The 14,735-nt window shown below is 34.9% G+C and overlaps 1 protein-coding gene across 2 annotated transcripts in view; it reads right to left on the bottom strand.

Moving 5' to 3' along the window:
* NKAIN2 (sodium/potassium transporting ATPase interacting 2) overlaps nt 1-14,735 on the bottom strand; it is a gene marked incomplete at its 3' end in the record, with an annotated part of 583,071 nt that overhangs the window by 250,885 nt on the left and 317,451 nt on the right. For both annotated transcript variants that reach the window (XM_082756439.1, XM_082756440.1), the window contains exon 3: nt 9,150-9,230. In XM_082756439.1, the coding sequence (XP_082612565.1) occupies nt 9,150-9,230 (81 nt within the window). The remainder of the gene's footprint in view (nt 1-9,149; nt 9,231-14,735) is intronic.

Genomic DNA, 14,735 nt, shown 5'->3' with positions numbered 1-14,735 from the left:
CCCTCAAAAATTCCAAGTTATGCAAAGCTCCTTGGAAATTGTATGGGCTTAGTGTTGCCTTGAAAGTTTCTGGTAGCTTCTGGTTCACAAGATGGAGCTTATTTGATATAGCTGGAAGGACAATTATTTATTGTTTTTTATTTATCACTTAGAGAAAACATAGATGTGGAAAAAGTATAAACTAGCCATTGCACCTACATTTGGAACAAGAAATTGCTAAGAACTATCTTAAAGCATGGCGTATGTACTTCAAAAGAATAATTAATGAAACCAAAATGACACCATGAGACAGCAAAATTTAACTCAGCTTTAAAAGAGCAGAACATATTTTCATATGTTGTCATACATTCTCAGAAGACAAGTGGGTGCTCTGGCAGATACTCTAGCTTTCCACTATGGTAAATAACCCTTCAGCCCTTGTCCTTACCTGTTTCTGTGGCCTGACCCAGGGGCAAGGACCTATCTATGTGAGGCAAAGACAACTTGCACAAGAGCTCTTGTTGTAAATGTTAGCTCTACAGCTGTGATCTTTTGAGCATCTGCCTCACTAGAAATAAATTTATCTTCTGATATTTTCATTTCTAACAAAATCAACAGTTTTTCACTCACTGCCTTAAGCAGTGGGTGAAATGATAGCAACAGTGCACTATAGCATTCAAAAGCGATTTCCTTACAGAAGGAGACCAGGACATGCTACTCAATCATAAGCAGGGCTTTGTGTCACTTGCCAATCCATCATCACAGGGATGAGAAACATGGGAAAAACTTAAAGAGAAAGTTGAAAAAATCCAGACACCATGAAGAATTTCAGAGATTTATCACTGATTTGCTTTCTCCCTGCAGTCCCCTATTCGTTGGTTCCCACTTCTTGTTCTGTTTCATTGAATACCTAAGACTACGCACCACTTTGGACAGGCCCTATTTATATTACATGTATTATATTATGCTCATAGCATAATGGCACCCTGATATCAAGTTGGGGCCACTAGATGGTACTGCAATATAATTAATAAATATTAAAAATAATTTCATAAATATATCTATATACATGTATTTCTACAATGTCTTAGTTCTAGTATTTGAAAGAATCTTCATGGCATTGCCTTTAAATATATACTAAAGTTTCCATATAACTGTAATATATGCAATTATAAGGCATATGCTAAAATATGTGCTTACAGATCTTAACAGTATAACTAAGGTACTTAATCCATACATGTGTACAATATTTCCATAACATGTACACATATATGTAAATTATCATATGGTATGATAATCTTATCAGTCACTACACTTACTCATTTTAATATGTTCTTGTATTCAGTGCAGTAAATACTAGATGTATGAGAAAAGTGTGCATATAAGAATTGATATGCACATGTATATTTATTTGTGAACTAAACCAAAAATATAAGCCAGAATTTTAAAAGATAAACTTTGTACAATAAGAAAAATCTATACAATCATATTTTATACTTTTCTATACTATGAATGATTTTTTATCACAATTTGTTTCACTGTTAAAGGGATGAAAAATTCCACTTTATCTGAATGTTTCCTACCATATGCTATGTCTACAGTAATAAGCAGTTTAAATTTTATAATCACTTATCTTCTAGCTGGTAAAGATCTTGATGTTTAAAAATTGCTGCAAAACTAAATTATCTGAAACCATAAGCATGCTTAATAGTATCTACCCATGAAACTACCCTCAGAATAACCTAACACTGCTGGTTGCCAGCACTATTTTCAATTTTCATCTGTTAGATATATGATCAAGCATGTCAAATCTGCCCTGAGTAATAGAAGTGAAAAAATAAAGTCATTTACTTAAAACATTCTGATAGCTATTTATCCAAAAACCCTGGTCAGATTTACTGCTCAAAGGCATTTACCTACAAAGTTAACCAGATGCTTTGAGTTGAAAACTAATTTAATTTCTGTGTTATCTTAACAGGACATCTGTTAAAACAACATCCAAGGAAGGTAATATGTTCAAAATTAAACATCCTGCAGGTTGTTTTATTAGAGTATGTGCAACATTGACATTTAACTGTTAACAACCACCACCTTACAAAAATAATTAGTAAATGTGAAATCAAAGCAGTATAACAATTACACTAATTGACATGAAGTAATGTCAAATGAATTTGTAACTAGTGCAAGTTCAACCTTGTTGCCAAGTTCATTGCTTTGTTACAGCTGAGTTGCACTGAGGATGAATGACCCATTTATTTTGTTTCTTTCTTTCATCATTTTCATCAAGGTTTCAAACTGTCCCTTTAAAATCACAGTATACTAGCCGCTTAAAGTGTTCAGCACTCATAGACAGAATGTTTTTTAAGCATCAAGAATGACAAGCTATGCAAATCATATCCTGAAGTAATTTGCATTATTGCAGTTAATTTGCATATGGATATAAACTGCACTTCAGAGCTAGAAAATATCAATCCAAGCAGTGGCATATGAAAGTCAGACAGGTGGATGTGTGCTTGCCACTGTTTGGATATTGAAGTAGAAAAATACTAGCAGGTGCCTGATCCTTGTTGTTCCTTATCATTTTGCTAGAAAAGATGATGGAGTCAAATGGACTGGTGGAAAGAAACACGGTCCCCATATTTCCTCCCACCGCTTCCATTTATCTCCACTAGCAATGAATAGTTGATGCTGTTTCCCTGTTGGCAAGAACTTCTATAACCATTTCTCTTCCCATTAGTGTTGTCCAATGGAATAGAAGAGAACAGACAGACTACAGTGTAGCCACTAAAAGTCAGCCATATCTGGCTAGTCCTAGACTAACATCTCAGGTCACCAATGGAAAGGTAGTGAAAAATAGTTAATCCATAAATGTCAGCTGTGGGTATACATGTATTTCTAAACTGTTTAGCTCATCCTTAAGATCTTTTCCAACAGATGCTGGAATAGTCCAGGTTGGTTGCTGAACATGGCTGGAGGCAGGAGAATAGGTTAACTATAAACTGAAGCCTCTTCTAGCCTTACTTTACCATGAACAATAACTGAGAGTATGAAAACACTGATTTTAATCTCAGTGTATGTACACTGGCAGTTGGAGAATCCTACTTTTCTTGCTTGTGTCTGTTACTCTGCTTTCATGATGTGGAAATCAGACACTTGCAGTTCAGCTATATAGTGGGTAATACTTGCAGGTGATAAAACAGCAGCAAGCTCTCTCCATACCCCTCCTTTTCTCCAGTAGTGCTTCCTGCCTCTGCAACCCCAGAGCTCTCTTTGTCCCCAGGACTGTCCCCTAGCAATGCCATTATATTGTCTTGCTCCTGCTGAATGTTAGTTACTGAAGAGCCTTTACCGCTATTTGGTTAATCTTCCTGATTCATACTTAACCTCAACAGAAAAGGGGAAAAGTTACATATTTCAGCAATGTATTTGGCTGCAAGTTTTTATGCAATGTTTTCAGGATTTCCCTAAATACAATGTTAGACAACATAAATGTTGATATAATTCAAAACATCTTTGAACTAAGGATACTAGTTTTCTTTTAAATGTATTAATACTTCTTCCAGATAACAAGGATAACCTTTATCTTTCCACATTTTACTTAAGCTGCTATATAGCTTAACATATATATAAAAACCCTTATTTTTTCTCCCATAATAAAGTAAGTAAAATTGTGAAAAGTGAACTGATTATTTATTACATTATAATTAGTTAATTATTTTTTTTTTTCTCTCCTTGTCATGTGCACCAATCTGTATGGCTAGAAATAACATCTCAAATAAAAAAAGGACAAAAAGAAACCTGAAGAACTCAACTTCAGTTAAAAAACTAAGAGGGATGTTAGAAAAGAAAGTACATGACTCTTCTCAGAGGTACACAGTGAAAGGACAAGAGGCAATGTCAAAGATTGTAGAAACAGAAATTTCATCTGAATATCAGGAGAAAGATTGTGAAATTCCCAGCCTTAGAGATTTTAAAAACTTGTCTCACTAAAACTAAACTAAACTAAAACTCTGAGCAGCCTGATCTAACCTTGAAGTTAGTGCTGCTCTGAGAAGGTGGCTGGATTGAGTGACCTGGAGAGGACTTTTACAATCTGATTTAGCCTGTGATTTTATGGCTATAAGTTATCTTATATTTGCCAGATATTTCAAGTGGGTAGGCAAAAATGAGTTCAGAAACAGTTGATTTTCCTTAAAGCTTCTGGCAGAAAGCAAAATAGTTGCATATTTTTTACTTTACATTTTAATAGCTACAATACATTCACTTTGTACCATATTTAATATTTTCACTTTTAAGTGAAATTTATTATTTTCTGTAATCTTCCCTATCCTTTCATGCTGCTGATCAACCTGATAAAACTCAGGGAAATACAGCAAAGGATGTAACCGCAGTTGAATGCAAATTAGCGATTACTGTTTTTGTAACTTTTTTTTTTTTTTTTTTAAAGAGTAAACTTGCAACTGGTATCTGTAGAAGGAGTGCTGAATTCACAAGGGACTGAACTTTGACTACATATGGTGAGCTCTGTACACATTATTGCCACTGTAGTCTGGGTTTCTAGGTGCCATGGCTCTGTACGTAAACTTTCACAATATACTACATGTTTTCAGAGTGGAGTTGAAGTACATGATTACTTCTGTGAAGCATGGAAATAAATCACATACTGACCAATGAGAAGAAAACAAAATACATAATGGGTAATGGCTGTACACAGTAAGAAAAACACTTTTTTTTTCCCCCTGTCTTTTTATTAATCTTTTTCTAACTACTGCAATACATGGAGTGGGATGCAGCATTCCTTAGTTCCCAAACATGATTTGTTTCTAAAATAGGCCATGCTGCAGAGAGATTAAGGAAAAGACTGTGGAAAAAAAAAAAAAAAAAAAAAAGAAAGAAAAGAAAAGAAAATACACTTGTGACTGCGTAATTAAGAGCTATATAAAAATGAAGGTAGAGAGAAAGATAAATTGCTCTTATACAAGAAACTAATTTTGGCATTTCTTTTTACCAGAGTGTTTGACTTTCAAACACTTAACTTTTATGTTACAAGTCATATAAGTACAAGCTTATGTTTAAAACATTAAAAGTAGCCTTTTTATGTTATCTGGTAAAAATAAGACACGTCTTATTGATGCAACCCAAACAGGAATCATTTTTTTTTTTTTTTTTTAAACAAACCATGTTTTTGGTCACGTTTACATAAAACTGTGGGGACTACAGAAAAGCAACACTCACCTCAGCCAGGTGGCAGTGAGAGGAAAGCTCTTGGATCCAGTCACACTGGTAGGGCTGCATGCAAGGAGAGCCAAAAGTGCTGGGATAAAGCTGGGAGCATGTGCACCAAGGGCTGGTCTGCCCCTCATTAGAACTGGTTCTTTCATCCAGCACTATGAATCCAGTCCCTGTTTTGGCTCCCAGTAACTGACAACAGCAGCCCCTCTTCATACCTGCACTTGTGACTTGTGTTGGGATCTGTGCTACCTTAGTCACTTTTTTTTTTTTTTTTCCCCAGCAAAAATATGTATACTGATTTTAATTTTTAAACTAAAAATGGGAGTTCGATAATTCTTATTCTGCCTCTTTTCTGCTTGTGGAATCTACAGACATCATTAGTGCCTTGAAGCAAGAGTGATATTTCTTCATTTGCAGTATACTCTTTCTATGGAGGGTCTAATCAGAGGTTGCAGATGAATCATATAGAAGCAAACAGGAGTTTTGTCTGAAGGTCAAAAGTACTATGCCTGAAGGTCAAAAGTACTAGATAGACTTAACTTTTTGGTGGTTTCTTTTTTTTTTTTTTTTTTCCTTTTTTTTTTTTTTTCCTCCTCCAAGATACCTGAATATAGCGCTTCTTGTGTCTTTTCTTGATATATTTAAACAAATCATTGAAATATCACAGTTTCTCAGAGATGCCTCCTATTGTGTTTTCCTTTTTTGTTTCACTAGTGTACTTCACATGTCTCATCTGGGACAAGAGGTTGTACTTTTCAGATGTTACATTTACTTAGCTATAGGCCAAAATTAATATGACCACTCAGAAATCCTGAAAGCATAAATTCCTTCTTACACTGAGAATAGCAATCACCAGCAAGCAAAACATGTAGACTAATTAAATACTACTGAAGTGTAATACTGAAAAGTCTCAGAAGTAGGTTTTCTAGACATTCATTCACAGATGCACATAATAATTTAGGTTAAGAACAACTGTTATCTTTGTTTCAATCTTTCTCATCCATTAGTTATCGAGTTTTCTGTGAAAGAGTATCAGCAAAGACAAGTATTTTCTATGGTTGAGGCACGGTTGGTGTGTGATGCAATTTTCCACAACATATATATGACTGTAATGGTGCATATTGTACCATTGATTTACATGGCTGTTTACTATTAATCCTTGATCTTCTTCAGTCACTTGTTGACTATGTCATAGTTCTAAAATCTTTTGAGTCTTAGAAGGCCCATTTCATTGTCATAATGAGAACCTGTAAAAATGTCATGACCCACAACTAATTTTAGAAGGGATGAAACAAGCCTTTTTTAATAAGGTATAATAACAATTAATAAGGTATAATAACAATATGTTCTCTTCATTGTATCCAGAGGTGATGATACAGAAGTTAATGTACAGACACAGAAAAAAAAAAAAAAAGCTGTTCTCAAAACTTCAGGGGAAGAAAAAAAGCTTTTCTGTCCTTTTATTTTGGTAGAAAGGTATAAATTATACATATAAAATAAACTATACCCAGCTGAACTATCATTAGGTTGTAATTTAACCTATCAATTCCTAAAACTGTGCTGTACAGGATCCTCTCTTATGGTTTAGAACCTCAGAGGCATCCCTTTGGTACTTAGCTAAAGGTTATTTTTTATTCTCTATTTATAATCAATTCAGACCTGGAGCTTCTATCAAGGTTCTTTGTGCCATTTCAAAAACACACACACAAAAAAAAATACACAGGAATAACATCATAGATTTGAAGTTGCAGTTATTCACAGATGGAAATATAAATAACAAAGAATATTCAGTGCAAGATCCGTATATGTGACTAAGAAACATTTATAAAGGTAAAAATTTTGTTAGATGCTTACTTATATAAAACAGTTGGAACCTCTGAAGGATATAGAATATGAGGATAAGTTTGGTCCATCCAAATAGCTGTGTACCTTTCCATTGTACACCTATTTCTAGGCCCTAGATCTCGCAAAAGATTTCATCATCTAGGGAAGTTTTGGTGTACCACCCACAGCTAAAAGAGAGAAGAGACAGTTGTTCCATATGTGAATTAGGCCTTCTGTAGATGAGTCAACCTGTACCCGTTTCTTGAATCCATTTTTAGGTACTTTTGCTTCTCTTCCTCTCTTCAGTAGTGCTGTGGTCTGAAAACCAGCCAAAGTGGAAGAAATGCACTCTAATGGATGTTTCAAAGCAGTGAATATCACTAAAATAAATGTTACCCCTATAGACCAAATAAAGAGTTTAACTGCAGCCAAATATAAGCCTGGACCATATGGTTGTTTGGGAAACATTCTAGATCACACAATCTTAGTCTTCAGAGAAAAAAATACAATTCCAGGTGTAGGTATTGTCATTTAGCCTGTCTTTATTCCAAACAGCACTTACCAATGTTATTAAACTGATTTTACACCCACTAAAATGCAGTGATCAAACAGCTGTTTCTACTTTCTCTTTTTCTTCCCATCCCTTTTCACCTCCCCAGACATGATAACATTTACAAGTTAAGCAATTCAGGTGGCTGAAATGAACAGATGGGAAGAGAATGGACTGGGTTGAGTGTAACGCCACAATAGGTGCCGAGTTTGTTACAAAGATCAGTTCACTTAATACAGAAAGCATTTTAATCCAATAAAATATATTGTGTGCAGGTTCTTATATTTGCTGTGTTTTTGCCAAGATAATGAGACTGGTCTTCTCTGAAGGTATAAAACCAAAAAAAAAAAAAAAAAGTGTAACATTGTTTTACCTGCAGAACATTATTTTACACCTCAGGAAATGAAATTCTTACCCTTTTGAAGTCTTTATCTTTTGAAGAAACAGACAACATGGGGATGAAAGATCCCACTCTTTAGTAATTTTTGCACTTTGGGGGTGATTTGATAGAAAATACAAGTAAGGAATTATCTTTGCCTCATTTATTCTTCCTATAATTTTGCCTAACTTTCTGCATCATAGTATTTCAGTAACTCACAAAGGATCAGAGAATTACATGTGTAATTTACAGTTAGGCTAAACACTCTTTAATCAGAAAAGGTAATTAAATATATGAGTTGAGAGGTGAATGTGATCTCTTTCACAAGTGGGATTCTCCTTGATGGTCAGTTCACACCATTCTGAGTATAACTCAGCGTGGAATGGAATGTTTAGACTCAAGCAAAGTTTATTACTTTAACGAAATAATTTGTTACCACTGATGATCTTTTATATCACCATTTTTCCAGCCCTATGGGAACACCTTAGAAAGCAGCAGTTTTGATTTGAGATGTTGGTTTGAGCCAATACCAAATACCACTTTACATATTATCACTTATGGTATCAATAAAACACTACAAATATGTCTATCCTAAGAAAATACACTTTTTTTTTTTTTGCCCCCCCCCCCCCATAGATTTTTACTATATATAAATCTTCAGTTATAACATTCTTACCAGAATAACAAAGTTAAAAAACATTGCTGTAGCCAAATAGCAATTTATTCTTGCACTTACATTTTAATTTAATGAAAGATATTTTGTGTTACAGTTATTATGCTGTGGTGGAAGAACCCTGGAAAGAGTCCAGCTAAGTAACCGCAAGCTGAATGGTACCAAAAATGTATGTATATATATTATTTACCCTTGACATTGTAACCTTTTATATTTGTGAAATCAGCAGTTAGTGTCTCCCACCCAAGTGAAATTTGTATTACATAATTATTGAGAAGGGAAAAAAAAACGAGACAATTTTCCTTTAAAAGGTATGTCGTTGTTGTGGGCACCAGAAGGTGCCTGTAACTGTCTAGAACTACAGTTTCTAACATATTCAGAATACTCCAAACTTTGATCATACTACCTTCATTTTAATAATACCAAGACAGTGAGTAAAGCAGAAAACAGCATTTAAACTGGAGCATGTTAACACAACGCTGATGGCTTAAACGTATCTGATGGTAACTTACCTTTGAAAGGTCTCCAGCCTCCAAGTAGAAGCAGATAACAAACACGTTCCATGTAACCCAAAGGATCAACCAGACAGCATACTGTAGGGGAGGAAGAGAGAATTAAATTTACTGTTAGACTATCCAAGTCAAAAACGGATTATAAATATAAATATGGTGCATAAAAAAGAGAATCAAGAATAAATACTTCTCTTTTACAGCCACAGTATAGTGTGAACTAACGAACCCTTGGTCACAAAAGAAAATCGCTATCTGAGAAAACAAGTAATAGAACTGGCATTCAAATTTGAGACTGATCCAGATCTCTTATTGTTGTTTAAATGGAAAATATTGCAATATTAAGACAGACATGTAATATCAATGATATGCGAGAAGTACAGATCCATTATTATCAAGAATATATCTGTTTTGGTAAATTTTGTGGTATTCTAAAAAATATGGAGTGATTTCCCTAGGCCATGACAGCTGACTACATCAATATATTTTGTGGCATTCCAAACCATGATTCAAAATTGTTAATCGCCCTCAGGAGCAGACTGTTTTAAATTAATATTTTTATTTTATTTTTATTATTATTATTTTTTTTTTAACTACAGTGTATAGTATAGGTATCCATACTTAATACTTGTTCAGTTTGCTGAACTTATTCACATATTTGACTTCTTATTTGTTTGTTTGTTTTTATCATTTATTTATTTATTTTTATTTGTAAGGTCTTATATGCTAGGACTGAAAACTAAATTTCCCTGCTGTAATTCTGGAGGATCTCATGTAAAATTTGACCTGCTATTGCTACTATTGTGTTTGAGAAATTCCCTTGACAAATTAATCCATCTAAGAAACCTTAGAATCTACAACTATTTTTCTAATGACTGTCACTGCTATCTTCTAGCTGTTCATGATTCAATTCTGTATTTTTGCTAATTTCATTCTATTCATGCATATGTGTGAAATACAACTATTATATGAAATGTACCATTCCCTACCTATTATAGCCAAGGACTATTTCCTCATTTTATATCAGCAACCCATTACTTTTGAGTATTTACAGGCTTATTCTTATAGTTTGGTTGTCTTTTCTCCAAAATGGACTGGTTAAATTTTGTCAAGCTACTGTTCCAAATTGCGTTTAACATTGTTGGCAATTTTCTACACTCCTCTATATTATAGCACCATCTGAATAAGCAGACAACACTTTAGACTTTGTCAAACCATTTTTGTCATGAATGAAAATCTCATTCTCTCAATTCTGCAACAAACTATATGGGATTCTTCTTGCATTTCTCTTAGAAGTGCTGTTTTACATCAGATTGTCTATCATTCAACATGGCATTTTCCATTTAATTTTCTACATACTGGCAAAAAGATACAATTTTGTCCTTTCTCAGGAGATCAAAACTGAGATCCAACATAAATAAAATTTTGGCTTATTCCAGTGTCTTATTTCTTACAGATAACCATATAATTGCTGATCAGCCTAAATCTTTGGTAGAACAAGTATAGATTTTAGATAACTATAATAAATACTGTTTTGATCTAATGTAATCTAGCATAGTTTTAAAGGTTCAAAATGCTTTACAAAGAAGTTATATTAGGTATTTTAAAGCATACAGCTGACATACTTTATAGAGCAGCTCTTTCTTGTCCACAGCTTTGGTCACAAATAATAAATTTATTTAGGTCAGGAGAGACCCTAAGGATATCATGTGGTCCAAATCTCTGCTCAAAGCACAGCCAGCATAGATCAAGTTGTACAGGGGCTTGTTCAGTGGAGGTCTGAATATCCACAGGGATGAAGACTTCACAGTACTTTTAGTCTTAAGAAGTAGGCTATTAATGGACTTCGAAACACAGGAACTTAATTCAGATTCATGGTCTTAACACATCTTTATTTTTATTTTTTTAAACCCAACTCTTAGGAATTAAGTATACTGAACATTTCATTTTCTTGAGACTTGCCCATTGTACACCTGACTTTGTATCTAACATGGAGTGTCATAATTACCAGAACATGAGAAAAAAAAAAAATCAAACAAATATTAATTCAGATTCAATAACCTTAAATCAACTTTTTCCTAACAGTTCAGCATTTTTAACTAACCATTTTTTTGCCAGTTACTTTCATACCTTAAAGTCATATACAAGTTCACATACACTTTGAAGGAGTTATTACAAGTATGCCTTCTTAGATGAAGATAACTGTGTTTCTCAAAGTGAAAAAAATCTAAGTATTGCATTTAGGCTGGTTTCCCAAAGAAACAGGACTTAAAAAGTAACATTCTGTGTTCATGTCTGTTCCCCTGAAATAACTTCTGAGCTCCTGAACAATTTTATGCAAGCTGGATAAAAGGCTAAAAGTAAATTTTTATTTATTAACTTTTTATTTATTTTTATTTATTGACTTATATTATTCCCGCGCCCCCCCCCCCCCCCCCCCGATCCAAAGTTTCAGGAAAAGAAGTCTAGAGAATAGAGAGAAACTCTACTAAGGTCCTCATAAGATATTATGCAACAAAAATGGGGAAAAACATGGAAGAGAGCCACTGGAAAGTTTCATTAGATCATAGAACAACTTGCCACATTTCATGTAAGTAACAACTGATTAAAAAGCTCCCTATGCACAGCACACCCAGCAGAGAACCAGCAGAGAACTCCAACAGACTTTGGAGCTGCCTGTTCTGGCAGACAGTCTTATGTTTACACGAAGAAATTAAACTTTTCTTGTTGTATATTCTATCACACATACAAAAGAAAAAGACAAATTTATCTGACTTCTATATGATTTTTAGATATACTGTTTTAACAAGCACCAGCTATTATTAGACTACAGACAAGATTTAAAAATAACTTTTAAAAGTATTTTTTAAACTGCTTCCTTTTGGAAAGATATATTAAGTGTTTGTTGCCTGAATTCTGCGGATAAACACTGAGTATAATTATCTTGAAATACAAGGATCCTTCTTATTTCAGATGCTTCAGATCTAGCCTCTCTCTTATCTCTGGATCACATGGAGTCACAAATGTCTCTTGTTGTCTATGTGCTTCAGCAAATTGTTGAGGAAATTCAGCTCTGAAGGTCTGTGACAATGAACAAATCCCTCTGGTACTCTCTATTATATATATCTAATTAGAAACACATTTTTTAAGAGTTCTTCAAAGGGCTATAGCTGTATTTCTTTTTTTTTTTTTTTTTTTTTCTTTTTTTCCTCATATGTGGGAGACATAGAGGAGACAAGACAGCTGTGTTATCTGACAGAAGCCACCACAATGTTACAGCAGTCACATACCAACAAGACAAAAACCTTGATGAACACAGTTGTACAAGCAAGAGATACTGACAGGAGGCATAGCAATGACAACAATGTTTAATATTTTTATGGAAATCCACACTGGAAAGGGGTATAGCTTGCAGGCTAAGACTGAAGAATTAAATGTTTTTTTTGTTTTTGTTTTTTTTTTTTCCAAAGTTGTAGCCAATCAGTAAAAGCTATTTCTTTTCATAAAATAGATTATATAAAGAAACATCTCATGTGGCAGAATATGCTTGTCATTCTTTAAGAAAAAAAAAAAAAAAAAGAAAAAGAAATTAACCCTCTACAACGGATTACAAGAGCTATCTACTTTATGATTTATTTACACTATGTAGTCATGTAGTCTGAAAGTTTGCTATTTGAAAATCTCAAAATAACACAGGATGCTTTTTTTTTCTTTTTTGTATGTGTGTGTGGTGGACAACAGAGAACTGGAGTAATAAAATAATTGTAAGAGTACTAAGAATGCATGCATCCCTCTTCACACTTCATTCAAAGTTGGCTAAGTTGCATTATCTCCAGTTTACTAAAAGGGAAAATTAAGGTAAAAATGAAGGTCAAATAACTGACTAAATTTAATTTCACAATCCAATAGGAAAAATTATGGCATAAGAACTGAAGGTCCAGGTATCCCACTACTGCACCTGATACGCAGAATCACACAGAGCTGATTTTACACAGACCAACAGAATCATCTAGGTTGGAAGAGACCTCCAAGATCAAGTAGTCCAACCGCTGACCTAATACTAACAAGTCCTCCACTAAAACACATCACTAAGCTCTACATCTAAATGTCTTTTAAAGACCTCCAGGGATGGCACCTGAACCACTTCTACAGGACAGCCTATTCTAATGCCTAACAACCCTTTCAGTAAAGAAGTTCTTCCTAATATCTAACCTAAACCTCCCCCAGTGCAACTTTAGCCCATACGCCCTTGTCCTGTCACCAGGCACGTGGGAGAACAGACCAACCCCCACCTCGCTACAGCTTCCTTTAAGATACCTGTAGAGTGTGGTAAGGTTGCTCCTGAGCTTCCTCTTCTCCAGGCTGAATAAACCGAGCTCCCTCTGCTGCTCCTCATAAGACTTGTTCTCCAGACCCCTCACCAGCTTCGTCGCCCTTCTCTGGGCTTGCTCAAGCACCTCGATGTCCTTCTTGTAGTGAGGAGCCCAAAACTAAACACAATACTCAAGGTGCAGCCTCACCAGAGACAAGTAAAGGGGGACAATTGCTTCCCTAGACCTGCTGGCCATACTGTTTCTTTTGCAAGCCAGGATGCTCTTGGCCTTGGCCACTTGAGCACACTGCTGGCTCATATTCAGCCAACTATCCACCAATACTCCCAGGTTCTTCTCTGCCAAGGAGCTTTCTAACCACTTATCTCCCAGCCTGTAGCAGTGCTTGGGGTAAAATAAGTTTTCTATTTTCTTTCTAAAAGAAACAAAAAGAGAAGGTCATATCCGTGATGGACATGCAAACAGTACAGCTCCTTGCAGAGGACTCAAGCACAGAGACCAGAGTCAGAAAACAAAAACAAAAACAAAAAACACCCTCAGGTCCACAAGTGCCAACAGAACGTGAATGCACAGCAGCCCTGGCAGACTTATCCTTCACTGAATCCTTCACTTTCCTTGGCTGAAGAAAAAAGGTGACCCTGCTCAGTCTCTTGGTATATACTGTACCTAAGTGGTCAAGCCCCTTGCAGTGCATACTGAAGCAGTTTGTGAATCTTCTGGAGAGTTACACAAATGGCTTGATATATCTAGAGATTAAAATATAACCCAAAACCAGAAGTGTACCCACCACATCCCAAAAACAAGTTAGCCAGCAACCTCTGCTAAATATCTCTCTATTAAAGGAATTCCAAGCACTAAAAATCTAGAAGGCTATAAGGTCTAAAGACTCCTCAGCCAGCAAAACAGCAGAAAAAAAGCTCCAGAAATATAAGAAACCATCGCTAACCCTGAAAAAAACTATACCTTATATGCATACTTCTGCTGTTTTCAGATACTTGCTGGCACAGGGAACTTAGATGATACATTTCCCCTAAACCCTGCTACCTTAACTTTAACACCAAGGTTGTAACTTCAATAATATTTGACATACAGGTGAAAGCATAAGGTCACATTCACAGTAAGCACCATAATTCTGCAAAAATTGTAAGAGACCTAGAACCACAAAGCAAACATGCAAAATAACATCATCTTCCTATCCATAAGCATGTTCTAAAAATTACTCACCTGAAGGAGAGCTGCATGCACTAAAGGCACCTAC

The sequence above is a fragment of the Aythya marila genome (assembly GCF_965140915.1).
Source record: "Aythya marila genome assembly, chromosome: 3".
Classification (NCBI taxonomy): domain Eukaryota; kingdom Metazoa; phylum Chordata; class Aves; order Anseriformes; family Anatidae; genus Aythya; species Aythya marila.
This window is presented reverse-complemented; position numbering and strand designations above follow the sequence as displayed.